Genomic DNA, 25,709 nt, shown 5'->3' on the forward strand with positions numbered 1-25,709 from the left:
GTTTTACGTGGCTGCTATGGGTTTCTAGCAAGAACGTTTCTTACCTACGCAAGACCACAACGTGATATGCCAATTGCTATTTACCCTTCATAAGGACCCTTTTCATCGAATCCGTTCCGACTAAAGTGGGAGAGACTGGCACCCGCTAGCCACCTTATGCACCAAGTGCATGTCAATCGGTGGAACCTGTCTCACGTAAGAGTACGTGTAAGGTCGGTCCGGGCCGCTTCATCCCACAATACCGTCGAAACAAGATTGGACTAGTAACGGTAAGCATATTGAACAACATCAACGCCCACAACTACTTTGTGTTCTACTCGTGCAAAGAATCTACGCAATAGACCTAGCTCATGATGCCACTGTTGGGGAACGTAGCAGAAATTCAAAATTTTCCTACGTGTCACCAAGATCTATCTATGGAGAGACCAGCAACGAGTAGAAAGAGAATGCATCTACATACCCTTGTAGATCGCTAAGCGGAAGCATTCAAGTGAACGGGGTTGATGGAGTCGTACTCGTCGTGATTCAAATCACCGATGATCCTAGTGCCGAACGGACGGCACCTCCGCGTTCAACACACGTACAGCCCGGTGACGTCTCCCATACCTTGATCCAGCAAGGAGAGAGGGAGAGGTTGAGGAAGACTCCGTCCAGCAGCAGCACAACGGCGTGGTGGTGGTGGAGGAGCGTGGCAATCCTGCAGGGCTTCGCCAAGCACCGCGAGAGACGAGGAGCACTTGGGAGAGGGAGGGCTGCGCCAGGGGCAAGGGTGAAGCTCCCATGCGCCTCCCCACTATATATAGGGGTGGAGGGGGCTGGTTTCTTGCCCTCCAAGTCCATTGGGGCGTTGGCAAAGGTGGGAGGAAAGAAATCCCATCATTTCCTTCCCCACCGATTGCTATCCCCCCTTTTTAGGGATCTTGATCTTATCCCTTTGGGATATGATCTTATTCCTTCTAAGGGGGGATCTTGGTGCGCCTTGACCAGGGGTGTGGGGCCTTTCCCCCACTACCCACGTTCATGTGGGTCCCCCCATGCAGGTGGGCCCCACTCCGGAACCTTCTAGAACCTTCCCGGTACAATACCGAAAAATCCCGAACATTTTCCAGTGGCCAAAATAGGACTTCCCATATATAAATCTTTACCTCCGGACCATTCCGGAACTCCTCGTGACGTCCGGGATCTCATCCGGGACTCCGAACAACATTCGGTAACCACATACAAACTTCCTTTATAACCCTAGCGTCATCGAACCTTAAGTGTGTAGACCCTACGGGTTCGGGAGACATGCAGACATGACCGAGACGTTCTCCGGTCAATAACCAACAGCGGGATCTGGATACCCATGATGGCTCCCACATGTTCCACGATGATCTCATCGGATGAACCACGATGTCAAGGACTTAATCAATCCCGTATACAATTCCCTTTGTCTAGCGGTATTGTACTTGCCCGAGATTCGATCGTCGGTATCCTTATACCTTGTTCAATCTCGTTACCGGCAAGTCTCTTTACTCGTTCTGTAACACATCATCCCGTGATCAACTCCTTGGTCACATTGCGCATATGATGATGTCCTACCGAGTGGGCCCAGAGATACCTCTCCGTTTACACGGAGTGACAAATCCCAGTCTCGATCCGCATAAAACAATAGATACTTTCGGAGATACCTGTAGTGCACCTTTATAGTCACCCAGTTACGTTGTGACGTTTGATACACCCAAAGCACTCCTACGGTATCCAGGAGTTACACGCTCTCATGGTCGAAGGAAGAGATACTTGACATTGGCAAAGCTCTAGCAAATGAACTACACGATCTTTTGTGCTAGTCTTAGGATTGGGTCTTGTCCATCACATCATTCTCCTAATGATGTGATCCCGTTATCAACGACATCCAATGTCCATAGCCAGGAAACCATGACTATCTGTTGATCACAACGAGCTAGTCAACTAGAGGCTCACTAGGGACATATTGTGGTCTATGTATTCACACATGTATTACGATTTTCGGATAATACAGTTATAGCATGAATAAAAGACAATTATCGTGAACAAGGAAATATAATAATAATACTTTTATTATTGCCTCTAGGGCATATTTCCAATAGTGGTATGCTCCTATAATACCACGCTTGAAACGTCTATTCAGAAACGGAGAGCATGCCAAGTTGATGTGATGGCACAGTGAGGATCGTAAGAAAGACGGGAAGTTGAGAGCACCCGCTGACGGGTCGCAGTGGAGAAAAATCGAGAGAAAGTACTAGGCTGAGTTTGCACGTGACCCAAGGAACGTATGGTTTGCTTTAAGCGCGGATGGCATTAATTCTTTCGGGGAGCAGAGCAGCAATCACAGCACCTGGCCCGTGACTCTATGTATGTATCACCTTCCTCCTTGGATGTGCATGAAGCGGAAGTTCATTATGATGCTAGTTCTCATCCAAGGCCCTAAGCAACCCGGCAACGACATTGATGTGTACCTAAGGTCATTAGTTGAAGAACTTTTATAGCTGTGGAATGGAAACGGTGTACGTACGTGGGATGAGCACAAACAGGAGGAATTTGACCTAAAGGCGTTGCTATTCGTGACCATCAACGATTGGCCCGCTCTCAGTAACCTTTCAGGACAGACAAACAAGGGATACCACGCATGCACGCACTGTTTACTTGACACCGAAAGTATATACCTGGGAAGCTGCAGGAAGAATGTGTACCTGGGCCATCGTCGATTTCTTCCGACCAACCATCAATGTCGAAAGAAAGGCAAGCATTTCAAAGGCGAGGCAGATCACCGGAAGAAGCCCGCCATGCGTACCGGTGATCGCGTACTTGCTATGGTCAATGATTTACACGTAATCTTTGGAAAGGGTCCCGGCGCACTAGCTGTTTCGAGTGACGCTGAGGGACACGCACCCATGTGGAAGAAGAAATCTATATTTTGGGACCTACCCTACTGGAAAGACCTAGAGGTCCGCTCTTCGATCGACGTGATGCACGTGACGAAGAACCTTTGCGTGAACCTGCTAGGCTTCTTGGGCGTGTATGGAAAGATAAAAGATACACCTGAGGCACGGGAGGACCTGCAACGTTTGCACGAAAAAGACGGCATGCCTCCGAAGCAGTATGAAGGTCCTGCCAGCTACGCTCTTACCAAAGAAGAGAAGGAAATATTCTTTGAATGCCTACTTAGTATGAAGGTTCCGACTGGCTTCTCGTCGAATATAAAGGGAATAATAAATATGGCTGAGAAAAAGTTTCAGAACCTAAAATCTCATGATTGCCACGTGATTATGACGCAACTGCTTCTGGTTGCATTGAGGGGGCTTTTACGGGAAAACGTCCGATTAGCCATTGTGAAGCTATGTGCATTCCTCAATGCAATCTCCTAGAAGGTGATCGATCCAGAAATTGTACCAAGGCTAAGGAGTGATGTGGCGCAATGTCTGGTCAGTTTCGAGCTGGTGTTCCCACCATCCTTCTTCAATATCATGACGCACGTCCTAGTTCATCTAGTCGACGAGATTGTCATTCTGGGGCCCGTATTTCTACACAATATGTTCCCCTTTGAGAGGTTCATGGGAGTCCTAAAGAAATATGTCTGTAACCGCGCTAGGCCAGAAGGAAGCATCTCCATGGGCCATCAAACAGAGGATGTCATCGGGTTTTGTGTTGACTTCATTCCTGACCTTAAGAAGATAGGTCTCCCTAAATCGCGGTATGAGGGGAGATTGACTGGAAAAGGCACGCTTGGAAGGGACTCAATAATATGCAGGGACGGATATTCTTGGTCTCAAGCACACTGCACAGTTCTACAGAACTCTACCTTGGTGAGCCCTTATGTCGATGAACACAAGAACAGTCTGCGCTCCAAACACCCGGAGCAGTGCGACGACTAGATTACATGTGAACACATCAGGACGTTCAGCAGTTGGTTGGAAACACGTCTCAGAGGTGACAACACTGTTTGTGATGAGCTGTACTTGTTGTCCAGGGGACCATCTTCGACTGTTATGATTTGGAAATGATACGAGATAAATGGGAATACATTTTACACGGTTGACCAAGATCAAAAGAGTACCAATCAAAACAACGGTGTCCGCTTTGATGCAGCCACCGAGAGGGGAAAGGACACATATTATGTTTACATAGTGGACATATGGGAACTTGACTACGGAGTAGATTTTAAGGTCCCTTTGTTTAAGTGCAAATGGGTCAATCTGTCAGGAGGCGGGGTACAGGTAGACCCACAGTACGGAATGACGACAGTGGATCTGAAAAATCTTGGGTACACTGACAAACTGTTCGTCCTAGCCAATGATGTGGCACAGGTTATCTATGTGAAGGACATGTCTACCAGACCGAGAAAAAGAAAAGATAAGGAAGCGAATACATCATACGATGAGCCAAAGTGCCACATAGTTCTTTCAAGAAAAAGGGACATCATGGGAGTGGAGGGCAAGACAGACATGTCTGAAGATTATAAAAAGTTTCATGAAATTCCTCCCTTCAAAGTCAAGGCTGAGCCCAGCATCCTGATAAACGATGAAGATTATCCATGGTTACGGCACAATAAGCAAATGACACAAGCGAAGAAAAAGTGAAGACTTTCTCCCGCAACTATTATGATGATACCATGCCAATTTTGTAACAGACGAGTATGATACCATTGTCCGTTTTGTACATGCACATGCTATGTGGGTGAAATTATGATACCATGCCAACTTTCAACTTTTTCAGAATTCATTTGAAATGCTTTAATGTCTTATGGTTCGGCCCTCCTAATACCATTAATCCCAGTTCGCTCCTTGTCAACTATGTTCTCACCAAGAACACTCTCAAGAGGGCAGCCACGTGGGCCATTGGTCCCGGTTCGTCTGGACATTTTGGTGCCGGTTCCACGCACGAACCGGGCCCAATGCGCCTCGCCCTCGCCCATGACCATTAGTCCCGGTTTGTGCCACAAACCGGTACTAAATGGTTGGTCCTCGTTGCGCTCAGAGTTTAGTCCCACCTCGCCAACTGAAGGGCGCTCACACCGGTTTATAAGCCCGTCCCTCTCTGCCTTGTTGAGCTCCTCTCAAAGTGAAAATAGATGCCCCTATACAGGGAATTTGACCTAAATTCATAGTGAATTTCTCTGAAATTCATAGAAATTTATTATGAATTTAGGTTGAATTTTCTCTATAGGCGCATCTATGTTCATTTTTTTAGTAAAGTTAATCACAAACTTGTGATTCACACAAATTTTAACTATTCAAATTTGAAAACTAATGGCACTAACAGAAAGTTTATAATTTTGCTGACCTAAAAGCAAAAAAGAATTAAAATTAAAGCAAACAACAAAACAAAATAAATAATACAGAAAACAAAACAAAAAAACTGGAAACAAAATAAAAATAGCAACAATAAGTATTTTGTTGTAAGTAGAAACAAAATAAAATAAATAAAGCAACAAAGAAAACAAAAAACAAAAAAAAGTTTTTTCAAATTTGAAAACTAATGGCACTAACAAAAAGTTTATAATTTTTTTAAAACTAAAAGCAAAAAAGAATTAAAAAATAAAACAAAAAACAAAAGAAAATAAATAATGCAGAAAACAAAACAAAAAAACTGGAAAAAAATAAAAATAGCAACAATAAGTATTTTGTTGTAAGTAGAAACGAAATAAAATAAATAAAGTAAGAAAGAAAACAAAAAACAAAAAAAGTATTTTCAAATTTGAAAACTAATGGCACTAACAGAAAGTTTATAAGTTTCCTAAAACTAAAAGCAAAAAGAATTAAAAGACTGGAAAAAAATAAAAATAGCAACAATAAGTAAAGAAAACAAAAAAACAAGTGCCTACTACTGGGCCCCCACGGCCTGAATACGACTAGAAACCCTACCATGGGCCAGGATTCAGGCCCGCAGAAGGCACAGCAGGCCCACAGGCAAAGCAGTGTCAGATTAGGCCCATAGGCCTGCAGTTCAGAGGAGTTCGAGTGGGAAGAGGCAGCGGAGCTTATAAACAGGTGTGGGGCGCTCCCAACTAGCGAGGTGGTACTAAACATCCCATCGCACCAGTTCCAGCACAAGGCCTTTGGTCCCGGTTGGTGCCACCAACCGGGTATAAAGGGGTGCATCGGTCCCGGTTCGTGGCACCAACCGGGACCAATGCCCCCTTTTAGTCCCGGTTGGTGCCACCAACCGGGACCAAAGGCCAGTTTTCCCGGTTGATGGCACCAACCGGGACTAAAGGGTGCATTAGTCCCGGTTGGTTTCACGAACCGGGACCAATGCTCTTGCTCTATAAGAAACACTTGTGAAAAATTCTCGGTTTTCATCGCCAGTTGCCCCCATCCCCCGACGACGCCGAGCTCATCGACGCCGTCAGGCTGCTCCATCTCGCCGTCGCCGCCGCCGCCGCCAAGGCCGTCGCCTTCCCGAGCCCGCGCCGTCCAAGTCACCGGCCTCCCCGAGCCCGCGCCGTCCTCGTCGCCTGCCTCCCTGAGTCTGCGCCGTCCAAGTCGCCGGCCTCCCCGAGCCGGCCGTCCTCATCCCCGTCGCCACCTGCCTCCCCGAGCCCAACCTCCTCGTCCCTGTCACCGCGTGCCGCCCGATACCGCCGTCCCCGTCACCGCGTGCCGTCCCGAGCCCCTGCCCTGTCCTGCCCCCGCGCGTCGGCGCCCTCGCCGCCCCCACCGTCGCCATCGTCATCGCTAGCCGCCCCCGCTGTGAGCCGCCGCACTGCCCTAGCTCTGTTTTTTTATTTTTAGTAGTTTAATTATTTGTTCATATATATATATAATGTATATGTGTATGTATGTGGCTATGCGGCTCTTTTTTTTCATTTTTATTAGTTTAGTTTTTTTGTCCATATATATATATATATAATGTATATGTGTATGTATGTAGATGTTCAAAATGTATAAAAAAATATTCAGAGCATGTTTTTGTTCACATATGTATTTTTTATTCATATGTGTATTAATGTTTTCATATATGCAAAAGATAGATTTTTAGAAAAGTTAGGATTTTTTTTGTTCATAGATTTTTTTGGTGATATTAATTATTGTAGAATATACAAATGTTTGTATATTCATATGAACAATGCATTAGGCAAAACCTTTACTTTTTTTCGAAATTTTCTATTTGAACATTTTTTTAAAAAAACAAGCAATACTAAAAGAATGAGAGGAAAAAGGAAAATAAGAAAAGGAAGAAAGGAGGAGAAGAGGAGAAATAAATAAGAAGAGGAAAAAAGAAGAAAAAGAAGAGGAGGAGAAGAAAGGAATAGAGGAGAAGAAGAGAAAATAGAATATTTTCTATTTTCTCTTCTTCTCCTCTATTCCTTTCTTCTTCTCCTCTTTTTTTTCTTCTTTTTTTCTTCGATCTTCTCTTCTATTCCTTTCTTCTTCTCCTCTTTTTATTTCTTCCTTTGTCTTCTTTTTTATCGGGTATGTCATTGTCCATATACCCCCTCCCGATAACTTCAACACGAAGGGGGAGGATCGATATACCCCCTCCCCGATAACATTATTTTCCCATGTATGTATGTCGTCGTTGTCGATATAACCCCTCCCGGATAACTTCGACATGAGGGGCGGTCGATATATATACCCCCTCTCGACCGTGATAACTTATACCACGGCAGCACCCCCCTCGGCCCTCTCGCTCGACCAAAACTCTCGAGGACACCCAAACCCTAGAGAAAAACGATGTTGGTCTCCTACCCCCTCCCGCCGCGCCCCTACCCGACAAACTCTCTCGAGGCAGCGTCGAGGCCACTAATTAATATGATTCCTTACTGTGATTAGCTAGCTAGTTCTACGTTTGCCACTAATATATCCATATCTGTCATGTTTGAATAATAATTGCCATGTTGTAAATATTTGTAGAAACTATGGACACCCCCCGAGACGAAGCAACAGAAGTGATGTTGGAGGAGATAATCACACATGGAAGTGATGCCGTCTTATCGTTTCTGAACGACACCGATGGTCTGGAAGGACAGGGTGAAGAAGCAGGCAATTATGATGTCTCCTTTGACCCAATGCCGGTGCAAGAAGGAGACCATGAGGACTGCTTCGGTGACCCAATGACGGTGCAAGAAGGAGACCGTGATGACGGCTCCGGTGACCGAACCGAGTCTGGCCAGGTATATATATTAGTTAAGCCTGTGCTGACTAGCTAATTGATGCATTCATTGTTTTGGTATATATACACATATCAATTAACTCTTGTCTTTTTTCTTTTTTCTAGCCCTCCGAATCGAGCACAACTTCGGTGAGGAGACGAGGCCTGAAGAACAAGTTGAGCTCGAATGAAAGGTTTGAGATCACAGCAATCGCGCGCGACGGCGAACCGATTGAACCCATCCGGACAAAGAACGTATTTGTTGCTCAGTGAGGGGTTCTTGTTAGGGACAAGATCCCGATCAACATCCACCAATGATATAAGCCTAAGGAGGAAGATCCTCAGGTGTCTTATGTCAATGATATGCAGAAAGATGATCTTTGGACTGAGCTGAAGGCAAATTTCATCCTACCAAAACCCCCAACCCCCCCCCCCCCCCCCTCTCAAAAAAAAACAACCAACCGGGACCAAAGGCCCTCCTGCCTAGGCTCGGCGCACCGGCCACGTAGGCACATCTGTCCCGGTTCATGTTAGAACCGGGACTAAAGGGGGGAGGCATTAGTAACGATCCTTTAGTCCCGGTTCAAGAACCGGGACTAAAAGCCCTTACGAACCGGGACAAATGCCATGTTTTCTACTAATGGGCAATGCCGTCACTTGGAAGATCCCGCAACTGTGACATGCTCTCATTGTACCGACACCGACATGGCTGAGCTGTGAAGGAGAAACTAAGAGATGCCAAGGTGAACCAGCAAAGGACATGAGGAGTTTCTCCTTTTTTTTCAAGAAAAGAGCGAGGTCTGAAGTAGATATTTTGAGTAATACTACAAAATAACAAGAATATCTGGGACCCCAAAAGTTGTTAAAATTACAAATATTTATTTGATTTAAATACCTCACGAGATTTAAAACTGTAATTTTTGTAGAAAATTATAGGCTAAGGAAACTCATAAAATAAATCCAAGCAGAGCCTAACGGTAACATTTTTCAGTGGATTTCCTTTAACAAAAAAAAATATTAAAAAACCGGCCGATGGTTTCTCTTGGTTTCTGAGAAGTGGGCCGGCCCACTCGCTCGGTCGTGGTTTCCTTACCTCTGCCCTCCTCCCTCCGATGGCGGGCGGCGATTTTCCTCCCGTGGCGGTTGCCACGGGAAGGGATCGGGAGGCGGATGAGCAGCTGTTGAAGAAGCAGAAGCCGGAGCCGGAGCAGCCGCAGCCGCAGCCGGCGGCGGAGGAGGCGGTGGGCGTCAATCCTCTCAACCCGAGGTACAGCGAGTACGACCCCAAGCAGAGGGAGCACGTGTACACCCGCTTCTGCTTCGATCCCAGACTCGATCTCAACAAGGAGTGTAAGCCCCCGCGTCCCCCAACCGATTCTCCTGCAGGGTCGCTGTTGATTGCGCGTTGCCAACCTTGGGGGGCGCTTTGTACCGGTGTAATTTTGCACACAACACTAATAATTCTAGCATGGTATTGCGCTTTGTACTAGTGAGTCCGTCGGTTCAGAATTCAGAAACTCGCTTAAAGGAGTAGTATATGCGTGGTCGAGTTACCTGGTTGCACAACTAGGGTAAGTTTGCAGCCTGCTGTAAAAATCCTGCTGGCCTTTTCAACCATGATAACTTACCAGTTCATCCACCATCCAGTTCATTCTTGAAATTTGTAACGCTAGTAAAGTTTACTACAACGTAAAGAGCACCACACCAATACAATTCATGTTACGCCATTCAACTCTTACCTGTTCTATAAAGGACAGACCCAGTGCATAGAAGCTCCCACACAAGGTGGGGTTTGGGGAGGGATTATAGGAACCTAGTCTTACCCCTGCAAAGTGCAATGCAGAGAGGCTGGTTCGAACCCAGGACCTCTTGGCACAAGTGGGGAGGACTTCACCACTGCGCCAGGCCTGCCCTCTCAACTCTTACCTGTTCTATAGTGACAATTAAATGATTGATTACACATGTACACACACTCTTCTGTTGGCAATGGATCCGTTCATTTTATACATGTGTAATGTGTTGGTATTCATGTACGTATTGAAAGGTGTGTTCCTCTCTTTTCACAGCCCCTTATGGCCCAATGCGCCATACTCACAAAACCTTCGGAGAGGGATTCCCATTGTCTCACTCAGCAAATATTCTCTCAGTCAAGATTGTTTCCTCTGACTATGGCTACCCACTTAATGTCTATGGTACGGTCATAGCCAGGGATGATTTGGATCGCAAATGTGTCTATCTATTCCGGCGCGACAAGAAAAATCGCCAGTCCATCACCTCAGAGGTATTACTTATATTTTGCTTGCATGATAGCCAATGCACTTCTATACACATATAATTTCCCGGTGGTGTATTCACTGTATTGCTCTTGATATCTGTCATCTGTACAGTTATTTGAAATATGAATAGTGAATTCGTAATGGAGGGTTTATGATCGTCAATGGATTGTAGGCACATGAAACATATTTGCAACTTTGTGTGATTGAAAACTCCAATAAGATTATCCAACAAAGAATATATTCTATCGGATACTATATACTATATGGGTGCAGATATGGTATAAAGTAGAGTAAAATCTCTTTTATAACTGGACCGTCAGACAATTCTCGTATTTATCTATGGGGAACACTATTCAATGATTTTTTAAATGTGTTCCACATGATTAATCCTTATTTAGGCTCTGTATATTATATACTTAAACGATGGACCTCATAGATGGGTATGTCATGTTTGCTGTGCTGATATTATCAGTTTAATATATGTTGTTTTTAACGTCCACCAAATACTATAAGGTCTTCCCTTTTAGCGAATAATGTTAGGTGGCCTATGATTTGCCAATACTCCAGCATTTCAGTTTTGCTGTACCACAACCCTTGTGTGATTAAGAAGAGTAGACAAAATGCATGCAAATGTGAAACGTGCCTGAAAAGTATATCTATTCTGGTAATTTTGTTTCCTCGTTCAAACTCAAGCAAAGAAATTTAAAAGCTTCGATTTCAAACATAGACATTCCAAAAGATAACACCAGCAATTTATCTATTTGTACTTGTTTTGAAGGACAATTCTTTGATTTTGACTGGTCCAAAGAGAGGACTTGCGCTCTGCGGTTCGCTGTTCTTTGAAATCAATCTGAAGGTTAAGGATGTGCATGGGAGGGAGGTCAAGGATGAAAGACTCAGCAAAGGAATGCTGCAGATTAATGGCATTATAAGACAGACATCAAACTTCGAATATGGGGTCGAAACAGACATGCTTGTCAGCATGCACAGCACACTGGAGATGAACTTTGCATTTGTTAGGGACGCGGTGGAGGGCACTGTCGGGATCAGGATCCTTGAGGGGCCTGTTGATTTCCATGGTAAGATCATTGCTACCACCACTAGAGTTCTATGTGAAACTGTGTTACATGATAGCAGAGCGAATGGCTTGCTTACTGCCGGCAACAATCAAGTCATGCAAACAGCGTGCCGCGTGGTATGTGTATCTGTAGGTGAGATGCTCCTGGTGACTGTTGCTCCTGAAGGTGGCGATGAGCTCTCTCACCACACTGTTAGGTTTGCTTCAAAGCTCAACCTGTTATGCCAGCGAGAACATGGTGTGTGGTAACTATAAGATGCAATTGAAGGTCACTTGGTCAATTGTGATGTAATTCCTGGTTTACTAGTTGTGGTAGATCAGCTTTTAGATCCTTGGATGATTTGTAGCATCACCATGGGAAAAAAGGACGTCTTGGTAATGAGTGTAGTCCCTTTCATGGAATCTGGAAAGCTGAAGATCATATATGACCATGGTTTAATAGGGACAATCCATAACTGGTAAGATTTCTGTGCAACACCTTCTGTCCTAATACTTCCCATGCATTCATTTCAGATTCGATTGTTTCAGCACTGGCTAAGTGACTGTATAATTAAATTCTTAGAATCTGTGTTGTTCGGTGACACACAAGGTATAATTTTTATAACTATATCAGAGGTTTTAGTTTTTTGACCGAAAGAGGTTTTAGTTGCAGAAATAGGTCAACAATGTGGCAAGTCTTGATGAAAACCATACGAGAACCACATTTTGTGCTTCTCAAAGGGGTTTAACTGATGGGTGCAGGATACATTGTATATATAGTACGTATACAATTGCAAGCAGATGAAAAGCCAGATGCCTGTCTCCACATCGGGCGCCCTGTCTTGCCCAGTAGTTTCCATTCTTGATACACATTCATGCCAGAGCCTCTTCTTGGACTAGTACGATAATGCTTGATGTCTCGGGTTCGTGGTAATCACTGAAACTTCTGCATTGGTCTGTCTGTGAACTTCCATACTGGATACTTCCTACTACTGTTACATACTCCTACAATTGACCATTGCTTGATTTATTTACTTATATGGTTCTTTGCTATGCTATATATATATACTGAACGAGCGAGTCATTCTGCTGGTCCAGATGAACCGCATCATGAGGCCTCACGGCACGCCATTATCAGAGACGAAGTTGCTGTCATAGACCACATCAAGAAGCTTGTACAGGCGCTGAGATGGGATGACTGATCATCCAGCTCCGAGGTGAAACCTAAGAAAGGCACGCTCTGGTCAGGCGATGAAAGAAAGAGTCTTGAACTCTTGATCGTGAGGAAAAAGCTATGGGATGCAAAATGGTTCATGTTCTGATCTTATTAAGCTGCTGATTTCAAAAATCCTACTCCCTCCGTCCCATAATGTAAGACATGTCACACGTCTTACATTATGGGACCGAGGGAGTAGGTGTATTTCTTAATTTCCAAAATCTGAACACTTTGGCTATCCTTTCTCCACAGTTTTGTGCCTGTAATGGAATGTTTTTGTGTCTGCGATGGAATGTTCACAGAGGAGATAAAGATAGGGGGTGTATGACATGCAAAATTGCAGACTTTGAAGGTGCAGAATTCATAGGACAGTAACAGCCGTAACAGTATATGGTTCTCGGAATGCTCATCTGTAGCATTTCACAGGACAGTAACACTACAAGGGAAATCAAAGGATCAACGATGCCAGGCGCCGGGTGTTCTCTCTACAAGCGAAATCAACCGGACTCTCGCTCAGCATTAGCAACCCTTGCGCAGCCTCCAGCGTCCTCTCGTCCGGCTCGCTGTCACTGGCAATCGGCAATGGGGGCGGCCGCGCCGCTCTGCTCCCGGCGTTGGCGGCGAGGATCTCCGCGATGGCGGCGTCGGCGTGCGGGGCGTCTCCCTGGCGGTAGTGCATGACAACGAGCCCGAGCGGGCCGCGCGGCTGGCCGGCGACGCCCACCTGCAGCGCGGGCGACCGGAACGCCCACAGCTCCACCATGGCCGGCTCCAGGTCCTCGGCCCTGGCGTCGCCCGCCACGTCCAGGCCGTTCTGGGTCAGGAAGCTGCCCCAGCCGGCGATGAGGCGGTAGGCGTCGTTGCAGCCCAGCTTCTTGAGGCCGAGCACGTAGGGCCTGCCGCGCCGGTCGAAGGCCTGCACCTGCACGCTCGGCTTCTCCTCCGCCGTCAGCGCCTCGTCCAGCGGGAACGGCTCGCCGCGCCGCCAGCTCTTGCGCGACATGAGCAGCCGGTGCTGCTGCAGCAGCCGGTCCGTCTTGCACAGCCACTTCCCGTAGACGCGCACCGGCCGCGACGCGCCCAGGTCCCTCAGGATGTCCCGCAGCGCGCCGTCCACCACGCCGATCTCGTCCAGCGACGGGTCGTCCGCCGCCGTGGCGGGCGCGGACTCCATGCCGACGCCGGCCCAGAACACGCCGTCGAGCAGCCGACGCCGCTTCTTGCGCCTCTTGCTTGGGGAAGATTGGGCCCGGCGGCGGCAGGCGACGTGAGGCCGGAGCGCGGCGGCGGGGCCGGGCGGCAGGCTCTGGTCCGCGGCCAAGATCCTCCCCTCGCCCTCGCGCTCCCCTCCTTCTTCCCCGGCTTTCCGTTGCGCCGCCGCGGCGGCAACGGACGCCGCGGAGCAGCCGCAAGATCCGCCGCCCCCCTTGGCGTCCGTCGACCCATGGCGGCCAATGCCCGTGGCGGCGGGTGGAGGCTTAGGCGCCGTCCTCCTCCGGCGAGGCACGCTCCCGACCTCCAACAGCGTCATGGCGAGAAGGGCGCTGTGCTGGCAGACATTTGTAGGTAGGGGAGGCGGCGGCAGGAGATGAAAATGAATACCTAGCTGCTACAGCTCTGGATTCTGGAACATAATATACGCGTGGATACTAGTACTAGAGTTTGGTACGGGCTCCTCTCCAGTACTACTACTGCTAGCAGGAAACTTATCAGCGATAAAAGCTTTCTTTTTTTTAGAAGAATTTTATTTAGGACAGTAAAACTAAACTTAAACCCTAGTCCTCTCACGCGTCCGCGGCCTTTCGCCGTTGGATCCTGCGGCTTGGACATGCCTGACCGTCCGATGCATCATTTCCTCCTGTGTGGGCTGGTCTTGGGCCGACTGTCCTTGGGCTGCTATTCCAAGGGTCAAATCGGATGCCTCTCGTTCACTGCTACGGGTTAACGTCGTATTCCGAAAGAACGGTGGTGATTATGCGCTGTATCCACTCCCCTCTGTGAACCCTTTCCTCCGCTCTGCGAACCCCCACCCCTCCCAGTCCCACCATAGGTTAGAGAGAAAGAGAGATATGTGACTGATGGCAGTCCGCTGTCGAAAGGTATGCCCATGTAGCGCCCGAGGATACAAAGACGTCTAAGAAAAGGGAAACAGCCGCCAGTCAATGAGGTCGCAAGGTTGCGGACTAGGCGTGGAGGCGGGCAAGTAATGGCGATAAAGCTCATCCGTCTGCGATGCGTAACCGCAGCGGCGGTCGAGGAGGTATGCCATTGCCCTATTTCCTTCCTTTTTGGCCTCCATATATTTTGCTCCCTTCTATGTACCTTCGGCAGCCATGTTCGTTGCGTTGGGTTTGTATCCTTTCCACCTAAACTCTTAAACCATTTGGGAGTGATCCATGTTTTGTTGATATCACAAACTATGTTCTGGTGGTGTTTACATGGGTGATTGATTGTCGCCGTTGGTCATGCTTCATGCCCTAAATAAGGACCCTGTGTATATTCCGTGGCAACTAGGATTATGTCAAGTTTTCCATGGTATGATCGTCTTTCATCCCGCTCTCACCGGAGTTAAGACATGGCTCCGGGGCAGGTTAACCTTTGTTTATTCACTCTAACTCTACCTATTTCTCCTAACCGTGATGTGCTTTGCCTCGAGCATTGCTAGAGTGTAGAGTAATGGTGTATAAGTATGATAGTTTAAAAGAAGTATTATGGTGTGTTGCAGTAATAATTTTAAATTTTAAAACTACAGACCTTGCATCATTTTTTTGTGTGAATGTGGGCAGTGTGTTCAACTTGCATCATATTTTTGTTGTGAATGTGGGCAGTATGTTCAAGTTTATCTGGAACAATTTGAAGGGTTTCCTCAACACAAAATACTTCAACCAGGTTCACTTAAGCACCTCGAAGTATGTATAGAAATTTAAAATTATAATTGTTTCAGGTGCTTTGCCACTTTATGTATGCTTTGTTACAAAGTTTAATAACTGAACCTATTTGCTGTGTCGAACATTAGCATTTATTTGATCCTAATCTAATCCAGTTCGTCACCACCGTCTTTTGGCTCCCGCTTTCAACAATACAAATGCATTATCATTTATCTATTTTCTTGACACGATACTTTGGGAAACGGTTTAGACTTCTAGCCATTCTCTATTTATTGTCAGCACATCTTAAAAAAAATGAATAATGTTTCCTCCATATATGAATGACAAACACCCAGGTTTGAGGCCCTCGCTGGGAGGTAACACCCCTACTCCTGCATCTCTGAAATATATGTGGAATATGTAGCAATACAGAGTTACTCCTGAAGCCTTTTTACAGAAGGTAGTGGGGAGCTATGAGCTTCATGCCTCATGCATATGAGTGTGAGTGTGAGAGGGCGTGGGTTGCCTTGTGTGGCCGAATGGGCATGGATGGATGTATGCGTGAGTGTGTGGCTAAGGAGTCGTGGGTGAGCATTTATGTGTGTGTGAGAGTGCTCACCCCTTGGCCAAGTAAGTGCCTTCTTGGGCAAGGGAATGACTTCCCTCTCTAAGGCAGTGTTTTCTGGGTTACTTTATGCATTAGTGTCCAAGGACAAGTAACATTATATATGATGTTGGGTATGACAAGTGAACAGTGTATGCTTTATCAGCAATAGTGGCCATGGTATAGCCGCGGTATGGCCGTCTTATTGGTGTCGGGTCGATGCATCGGTTGACTCTGCGCAGCAGACCAGCTGGAGCAGCCGGACGGCGAGCCGGCCGGAGCAGCCGGGCAGCCGGACCAAGGGACGCTGGATGCCCCGATGTTCTGAAGCGTCGTATCGCCGTCTTGGGCCTACTCGGGGTCATCCCACGACATATATATTGCGAAAATATGTCTCAGTTTATTGGACAAATCGATGGACACCGAAACACAAACATTATGGTCTATTATAATTAACATCTTACACTATAAATGCACATAAAAATATGATCAATCATAAGTAACAACTTACACTACAAATACACTCAATATAATATAATAAAATATTATTACTTGTCTACTTATATTTTAACATAATTTTAAACACTATCATGCATGAATCAAGCTGGATGGGCGTAGCAACATGCACTATCAATGTTAGAGTCCTCCTAATAACCACACAATAGATTTTTAATTTCCCATTCCCTAACTCTAATTACCCAACCAAAATGTTATGAGTTCTGGATCAAGGGATTATGAGGTGTTATTGTTAGGAAACATACCCCACCTAGAGGTCTCCCCTGCTTATCCTGACCGAATAATGATGGCCATGGTTCCCTAATGGCCGTTGACCTTGGCAAGCACATATGTCGCGGTGGATGGTTATGTTCATTAACTATTATGTTTGGCACTTTTGTGTATATTGATTAGAGGCATATGTTTTTCTTAAAAAACAATCACAACCATTTTTCTTTCATAATCACATCAACACATTTGCGAACTCTACAATTTGCAAGTTACATCCGCAATGGATTGAATAAAATGCGCCTACAACCATTATACTTGTATCTTATATACACATTCGTCAAGCACATTCAGAAATTAAACTTATGGTAAGTGAATACTTCCGAGTGTGACAATATGGACATTGAGCTCAACATTTTCAGCCTATGTTGACCATTTGGCCACACTAGTTAGACGCATGCATGCAAAGTGGGGCCGCACGTGTTTTTTCCTACTTGCCACAACATTGGGGCATGGTATGCTCTCCCACTCCTCATGTATCCGCCCGATCGCCTACGCAGGTGCCGGCTCCATTGCCTCCACAACAATTCACACTCCACTTGATGGTTCATAGGACAATATGGTCATGTAAATGGTAATCCTCGTTCGTAGATATATGCCATTTTTTTGAATTGACGCTTGGACATTTTGCTTTGATTATTTCTTTTCGTTACAACATGTTAGTATGAAGCACAAAACCATAGAGTTAAAAAAGGCATAAAACTGTGATATTATCAAAATGCCTATCATTAGTCATACACTTTTCACATGATCCCTTTGAGGCATCCTTTTTGTTATATTATAACTAACACTATGTTGTTACTAAACATCCAAGTTACAAGAAACACTTTTTTTTTGCGGGGGTAAAGGGAGTTTTATTGCAAGATTATAGAGTTACAGTCTTGAGGCCACATATCCTCAATACACGGCGGTACTGAGTCCAACCACACAGCAGCAGTTTGCTCTGTGCGGCTATAATTGGCCAGTCGATCGACAACTCTATTTTAAGAACGACTAATCTTCAGAGGAAAAAACTCCCTGGTACCTAACAAGTCCTTGATTTCCAACACTAGGTGGCCATAAGCTGACCTGCAGAGCGCACTATTTGATAGGCTGGATAAGGCTTCAGAGGAATCCGACTGCACCACCACCGGAAGGACCGAATGTTGTATAGCTAGTGCCATGCCTTGCATTAACGCATGTAGTTCCGCCTCCAGTGAATCATTGCAGTGGAAGATAAATGGATAGGCTGCGAAAAGGATTGCTCCTTCACTATCCCTTAGAACCATACAAGCAGCTGCAGAACCGTCAGCCTTCTGGAAGGAACCATCAACAGAAAGGGCCACCATCCCAGCTGCCGGGGCCGGCCATGGAAGCGTGGGAGATATGCCAGCTCTCGCCGCTGGGGTGACATCCAGGGTAGACATCTTGCCTTTTAATATTTCATCAGTTTTGAAAGAAACTGTAATTACAAACTAGTCTTGGGATGATTCTTTGCCTCCTCCATGTTGCACACACGATGGCGTGTACAAATTTCTTCCCACCGTCGGAACGAGAGAGCAATTATGCACGCAGTCGGGAAGGCCATCTAACTCTGCTAGGAAGCGCGGGTGAGGTCAATCCAATCCGAAAGGACCCATTGCCCCGTAGCTTTGCCGCGAAACTTAGCCGGCCAGTCAAATGACACGAGTGCCAATTTTGATTGCGTATAAGTCCTAACCGATCAAATGCCACGAGTGCATAATAGCTAGTACAAAAGTCGACAACAAACGGGGATTCCTAGTTTCGAACACAGTCGACATCATGGGCATACCAAAAATTCAGTTGTGATGATGTCAGTTCATCCAAATGACCCAAATTCAGCAACTGTTTCCGGGAGCATACTAGGAGTTCGGATCATCTTCCCATTTCAGTTGTGTAAATATTTTTGCTGAACTTTTCGAAAATTTGACGAAATTTCCGGTGAAAACGAGAACCTGGTCGCGGATTCGCGATTACCCACACTGGGGAGATCCCAACAGTTTCCACTCCTCGCACCGACGCAGCCATGGCCGAGCTGCGGCACGGCACGGTGGCGGCGGCGGCGGCCCGCGCCTCCGGCTCGCCCGCGAAGCGCGATGCGGAGGCCGCCTCCGCCTCCGCATCCTCTCCCTTCCTCTCCTCCCCACGCGGCGACGGCGGCAAGGACGGCGCGCTGCGCCCGCCCCCTCCGCTCCACCAGAGGTACCCGCTCCCGGCCGCCGTCCGCGCCCTCCTCGCGCTGGAGGACCCCCGGTCGCCCTCCGCCCCGCCCTCCTACCGGATCCTGCTCGCCGTCCTCGCCTGCGTCGCCCTCGGCGCGCTCGTCTCCGCCCCCTCCGTCTGGTCGCGCCTCGTGAGTCCCCGATCCCGTCGATCTTCGCTGCGTCTCATCGGGATCCCTGATGCTTGCTTACATTCGTGTTGTTGTTGGACCCTAGAACGCGCCCTACCTGTGCCGCAAGGATGGGATTCGGCTCCAGTGCCCCGGGGTAAAGTGATGTTGATCTCAGCTTGCATCTCGGTGGATATCTGTGCGTGCAATCTGTTTTACCGTTTGTTTGTTCGGCTTGGCTTGGTGTTGTTACTGTTCAGGTGAGCAACTCTCTGTGGGAGAATCCGCATGCCGCCGCCACGTCTTGGAAGCCGTGTGCTGAGCGACGCAGCGACGAGATCTCAGGCAAGTGCTGAAGTTGATCGCTCCAGTAGAAATGCCGAATGCGATTAAAGATGTTCCATAACTGTATGGCTGTATATTCTCCATATAATTTTTGTTGGGTGTCTTTTCCATTTATGTTCATACTACCGCAAAGTCGATATGCTGCCTGGATAGTTGATAAAATTTGATCAGGACCATAAGTAACATGAACAGTTGACCTGCATCCTATTATCCTAAAGGGTAAGTTGTGTTGATGTCAATCAAGGGCTGAACTGCAGTTGCCCTTTCATTCACCTAGAATTTTGGCTTGGTCTTAGGCTTCAGAAAAAAACTTAAGAGTTAACCATCTAGTGCGAAAGTGCTAGTTTCCCCCTCCCAGAGAATGGGATAGTGGCAATAATACCCCTCACTGGTCAAAATAGAAATAACACTAGAGGCTAGACGTAGTATATTTGGTAAGAAGATATACCAAGCGTAAGTTGGCTGGCTGGAGAGATAAAAGATAATGACTTACCTTGAGATGAGGATACAATTATGATATCATTTGTGAGAGCACAAGTGGAAAGGGAACCCAGAAACAAAATACTCTACATTTCTTTCTTTAACAGGTCGTTCAAATCTTGTTACCCCTTTCCATGTTGCTTCCTCTTGGGGATAAGGAGTTCTCTACATAGCTTGACTAAGATTAAAGTGAAACTGTTTGGGTGCCTGTCCTCTGTTTCTGTTCATCACGATAACTTAAGAAAAATACAAAAACCATTCACTGAAACCATGGTTGCATCCTGATGAGTATCAATTTTGTCTTTTCTCTCTACTATTCTGCAGATCTTGTGTCAGAGAACGAAACTTCTGGGTATATTTTTATTCATGCTGAGGGTGGATTAAACCAGCAACGCATAGCTGTACGTATGTGCCCTATTCACAATTATCAGTTTATTGAACCTTTTTGGGCCTTAATAACATCATCATTCTTCTTATTATTATTGTTATTATTTCCATGCTTCGGTTTCAAAGGACATAGATTTAATGACTTGTTATGCAACATTTGCTTATGTAGTAAATGTTACCTTGCCTAAGTTGTATCAAATACTGTCAGTTAATTGCACTACTTGATATATTCGCAGATATGTAATGCTGTCGCAATTGCTAAGATAATGAACGCCACACTTATTTTGCCTGTGCTGAAGCAGGATCAAATATGGAAAGATCAAACGTAAGTGATAATTCTGATTTCCTTTTGAATGGACTCCTCCTTGCTTATGCCCCTTTGAAATTTGTATCCATTATCATGTTAGCTCCTGGCAAGTGTTTAATATCTGACAACGTTGTATGTTCAGGAAATTTGAAGATATCTTTGATGTAGATCATTTTATAAATTATTTGAAGGATGATGTGCGCATTGTTCGAGATATTCCTGACTGGTTCACAGAAAAAGATGAGCTGTTCACCAGTATAAGGTTAGTTTCTTCATTTCATCTTTTGGTCTGTCTTAGCTGCCTTCAGTTTGAAAGCTTGATACTAAAGTTTGAACACATGAATGGTATTCATTTTTAAAGCATTGCTTTCTTTTGTTAAAATCGACACTAATATTGTTAGAGAGGGAATTACTCTTGGAGCGTATTAATCTGAACAAGCCAACTAGGTGACTTCGGCTGCTTGTTTGTGCTCTGCACTTTACAAACTTACATACGCATTTCTCATGTTTGTTATATTGCTATGCAATAAATTGCTAATGTAATAACAGCGCAACTAGAGTCATCTCTGCTTCAAACCTCATAATTGACTCCCCAAGTATAAGTCTGCTTGTCCAATTCAGACTATTATATTGGATGCCGTGAGTTCTGAGGGTGCAAGCGGATCACAATGGTTTTTTGCTTCTGCTCATTCCACTTTGTGACATTTTTATCAATCATTAGATAATTTTGCCATGCTGGTCGATACTGCAATCCCACTTTATTATAGCGGTTTGAACTACAGTAGCCGCTGTCATATGTGTTATTCATAATTAGTTGACACTGGTATATTGTGTGGCATGATAGTTTGCTGGCTGACATATAGTTCCTTTTACTTGCAACCTGGCTTATCAAGTATCAACATTCAATACATCTGGTCTGTCTGCCAGATATGATTAAATTCTGCCAATTTCTGTGACTACTGCGTGTGAAATTTTGTTAAATGTTAGTACTGCCAGCTGCTAAATGGTGCCTATTTCTACATTTACTTCATGGTTTGATAAATGTGCTTATGTTTCTTTGTTTTTGCTTGCTGATGTTGTTTTCCTTTCGTGCCTACATATTTTCATACTTAATTGTCACGTCTAATTATGTATGTTGATTTTAACAGGCGTACTGTAAAAAATATCCCAAAATATGCACCAGCGCAGTTTTATGTTGATAATGTACTTCCAAGGATCAAAGAGAAAAAGATAATGTCTATCAAGCCATTCGTTGATAGATTGGGGTAAGTCTTCACATCATTTTATGAAGATGTTTTCTGGCTTTATCTTGATCATATATCTTCAGATTTGTTACATAACTGCTTAGCCCTGTGACTAAATCTTCACATTAGAGTCTTTTGTGGTCAAGTATATTGCTCCCTATTACCCCTCTCCCCCCTTGGCCCTTCACCCCACCCAGTTTATTTATTTCTTGCTACTTTGTTCACGACTTGTGACCATAGTGTAATGTAAACTTATTATTTCAGATATGATAATGTTCCAATGAAGATAAACCGGCTCAGGTGTAGAGTTAATTATCACGCATTAAAGTTTCTACCTGGCATTGAAGAAATGGCTGACAAGCTGGCAACAAGGATGCGGAATCGAACTGGAAATGTAAATCCATACATGTAAGTGTAGCACGTGATCTTCAGAGTAACCTGCCCTGGAGTCGGCAATTTTTTACATATCTCACCATCAGTTATTCTTGCTTTTGAAGGGCTCTTCATCTTAGATTCGAGAAAGGAATGGTGGGTTTATCCTTTTGTGATTTTGCTGGAACCAGAGAGGAGAAAGCAATGATGGCTGAATATAGACAGAAACAATGGCCAAGACGCTTCAAGGTGATGTACTAATATGAATTCTCTAGACAATGATTTTAGCCTGAGGAGAATAAGGTCACAGAGTACAGTAGTTACATATATTTCTCTTGTATATATGCAGAATGGATCTCACCTTTGGTCTTTAGCACTGGAAAAGAGAAAAGAAGGCCGCTGCCCGCTTGAGCCTGGGGAAATAGGTTTCATTCTGCGTGCAATGGGATATACGAAGGAGACTCAGATATATGTTGCATCAGGGCAAGTGTATGGTGGAAACAATAGAATTGCACCGCTGAGGAATATGTTCCCCAATTTGGTAGGTGTTCTACTGCAAATCCTGTTTGTTGCCTTCAAACTTCAAAGTGCCTTTGTATGGACATAATGGGAAACTACAGATTCAGAAAGGAAACTGAGACAATTACCTTTTGATGGGCAAGCAATCATCAGCAGGTGGATTTGTTGTAGAGACAACTGACCCATTATCTTTGTTGCTTGCAGGTTACCAAAGAAGATCTCGCAAGCAAGGAGGAGATAGAGCATTTCAAGAAGCATGTAACCAGCCTTGCTGCATTGGACTTCCTGGTATGCCTGAAGTCGGACGTATTCGTCATGACCCATGGCGGCAATTTTGCGAAGCTGATCATCGGGTTCCGCCGCTACATGGGGCGGCATAGGCTCAAGTCTATCAAGCCGGACAAGGGGCTCATGTCGAAGTTCTTCGGCGACCCCTACATGCCATGGGCGACTTTCGTGGAGGATGTGATGATCACTCACCAGACACGAACAGGCCTCCCCGAGGCCACCTTCCCGCACTATGACCTCTGGGAGAACCCTCTCTCCCATTGCATGTGTAGAGCATAAACTATATAGACTACAAGTGATTGTGCATAGCTTAATTAATTCCTTTGTTCATACAGATCCATCCTATAACTGTAAGTTCATATAACTATTTTTTTTCACGTCCAGTTTTGTTTGTGTAGAGTTTTTCATCTAGAAACACTACATGTATATGAAAGTTCAGCTGATGCATATGAATTTCCCAAAAATAGTTTGTGCATAATAATTACATGATTGAACAAACAATTTTCACTTCAACGGTGTAGTTACAGAGATTTAGGGCCTGTTCGGAGTCCCTCCTGCTCCGTGACTCCGCTCCCTGAGCAGCCCAAGCCGCAGTTCAAATTTATGGAGCGGCGAAACGGATACTCCGCGGATCCTTGGATTTGGCGGAGCTGGTGGTTTCCCGAACAGCTCCTTAATCAAATCAAATACAGTTGACATGATTCATTCATTGATGAACTGACTATGAAACCCAAGAATGCTATCCTTCAGCAGAACAAATAATTTCGGAAGAACAGCTAGTTGGACATTTGTACTACAACTTGCCGAACGTCGAGCCTCTTTGCTTTAGAGTTTATTTAGGCTCGACGTACAGCGTGCGCCTGCACATAGGGCACGTCTTGCTCTCCACGAGGACGCTCTCCAAGCACGCGCCATGGAAGACGTGGGGCTTGCCGCACCCAGGCCACGCGGCGAGGTCGTCGCCCTCGAGCAGCTGCAAGCAGATGGGGCAATCCTCCCCGGCGGCGACAACCCTCCTTCGCTTTACTGGCCGTTCACCGGCGTCCATATCATCGTTGGCTTCGTCTTTATCATGGTCGCGCCGCATCGGCTCTGGCAGGTGCAATTCCATGCCGGTGAAGCGCACGGGCCACGGCTCCTCCACCATGTCCTCCAGCGCGGGGCGCATCCACTCCATGCGCTCGGGCGTGTAGTACGACCTCCGGAGCATGCCGTCGACGTCATCGACGAACAACGACCTCCGGAGGATGCCGACGTCGACGAACACCTTGACGCGCGCGGCCCGCGGCAGCACGCTCACCTGCGCCGCCAGGCTCAACCATAGCTCCTGGAGCTGCTCGCTGAAGTGACCGGGGTATATCAGCCGGGGCAGAGACGATCCGGCCCACGCCAGCGACCTCGCCGTGTGGTCGCCGGTGGCCATGAACCGGAGCAGGTGCTTCTTGGTGCTCCCTCGCACTACCACGCCGTCCGATGATACTGAAAAAGGGGCGTAGCGGTAGAGCACCAGGATCTGCTTGCTGTCTGCGTCTTCTTCTTGGTCCTCCACGGCGGCGACCCGCATGCAGCCGGCCGTACACCCAGCGTCGGCGAACCACGGCGCCGGTCCTCCAAGAAACCGCCCCTCGGGGACGTACTCCATTTCCACCAGCTCGTCATCGCCGGGGCAGCTCATGTCGAGCTCGTCGTCGGCCGTCCCCAGTTCAGGTGGCACTGTGAGAAGGAAACCGTATAGCCGAACGACGGCGTGGGCAGCGGAGTAGACCTCCAGCGAGAACTCCTGGTTCATCACCGGGGACCTCAGCACCAAGTTGGGGCTCTCCGGCGACAGCACGAACGTCTCCATCTCCTCGCCGGTGTTGGCGTGTACGGCTACGGCCACGCGCACGCTCTCGTCGGTTCCGTCAGCTGTCGCCCAGTCGACGAGCTCGGCGATGGCGACAACCGCCTGCTGGCTGGCGCCCAAGGGAAACCTCGTGGGCTCGCCGCTGCTGAGGTCCCTGGTCCAGCTCTGCGGCCGCCGCGACATGCCGGACCGACTTAAGGGATTAGGGTTTAGAGTGACTTTAGAGACAATCTCGCGCGCGGCGTGTTAAGGTAAGCAGCCATGCATGTCTGCTGCCGTGCTGTGAAATCTTTTGTGCCGACTCCAAATTGAGTTCCGGAGCAACATATATCCTGATAACCTGCCGATTCCAAGTTCAATTCGGACACTTTTCCGTTTTCCGTCATCCAACGCACAAGGCAAATCTCAGTTCAGCTCAAAATGGACTGAAAATTTCCTTTGTTTTTTGAGAACCAGCAGTTTTTTTTTCGTGATCAAGCCCATCATACGTCTAGCACAACTCCCTGCCTGACTTATCATATTTTCCTTTGTCTTCTTTCTCCCGACCCCCTTCTTTCAGCCGCTTGCCTTCTTCCTCCGGGTCCCCTTCTCTCTCTCGGTCGCTCCTCGTCTTCCTCCTTCAGATCCCACAGCCGGCTAGCCCCAATCCCGCATAGGTCCCCACCTCCAAACTC

At 46.5% G+C, this 25,709-nt stretch overlaps 2 protein-coding genes and 1 pseudogene across 2 annotated transcripts; 2 read left to right on the forward strand and 1 right to left on the reverse strand.

Annotated features, from left to right (window-relative positions):
- The first annotated feature begins 9,200 nt into the window (after positions 1-9,200).
- LOC123162119 (uncharacterized) lies at positions 9,201-12,499 on the forward strand (annotated as a pseudogene).
- A 6,369-nt stretch (positions 12,500-18,868) lies between these two features.
- Positions 18,869-23,566, forward strand: LOC123160405 (protein PECTIC ARABINOGALACTAN SYNTHESIS-RELATED). Its single transcript, XM_044578225.1, has 11 exons — positions 18,869-19,268; positions 19,354-19,404; positions 19,508-19,592; positions 20,397-20,473; positions 20,696-20,784; positions 20,909-21,028; positions 21,915-22,031; positions 22,275-22,418; positions 22,508-22,631; positions 22,732-22,923; positions 23,106-23,566. The coding sequence occupies exons 1-11, from the start codon at positions 18,942-18,944 to the stop codon at positions 23,466-23,468; spliced, it is 1,689 nt and encodes a 562-aa protein (XP_044434160.1). The 5' UTR covers positions 18,869-18,941; the 3' UTR covers positions 23,469-23,566.
- Positions 23,567-24,021: 455 nt separating this feature from the next.
- LOC123155729 (uncharacterized) lies at positions 24,022-25,301 on the reverse strand. Its single transcript, XM_044573873.1, has one exon. The coding sequence runs from the start codon at positions 25,216-25,218 to the stop codon at positions 24,022-24,024; it is 1,197 nt and encodes a 398-aa protein (XP_044429808.1). The 5' UTR covers positions 25,219-25,301.
- Positions 25,302-25,709: the final 408 nt, after the last annotated feature.

Source organism: Triticum aestivum, chromosome 7B (assembly GCF_018294505.1).
Source record: "Triticum aestivum cultivar Chinese Spring chromosome 7B, IWGSC CS RefSeq v2.1, whole genome shotgun sequence".
NCBI lineage: Eukaryota > Viridiplantae > Streptophyta > Magnoliopsida > Poales > Poaceae > Triticum > Triticum aestivum.

Coding starts and splice junctions, on each gene's coding strand:
- LOC123155729 (XM_044573873.1), bottom strand. CDS start 25,218: ATGTCGCGGCGGCCGCAGAGCTGGACCAGGGACCTCAGCAGCGGCGAG.
- LOC123160405 (XM_044578225.1), top strand. CDS start 18,942: ATGGCCGAGCTGCGGCACGGCACGGTGGCGGCGGCGGCGGCCCGCGCC. Junction 20,474..20,695: donor TAAACCAGCAACGCATAGCT/GTACGTATGTGC, acceptor ATATATTCGCAG/ATATGTAATGCTGTCGCAAT. Junction 21,029..21,914: donor GAGCTGTTCACCAGTATAAG/GTTAGTTTCTTC, acceptor TGATTTTAACAG/GCGTACTGTAAAAAATATCC.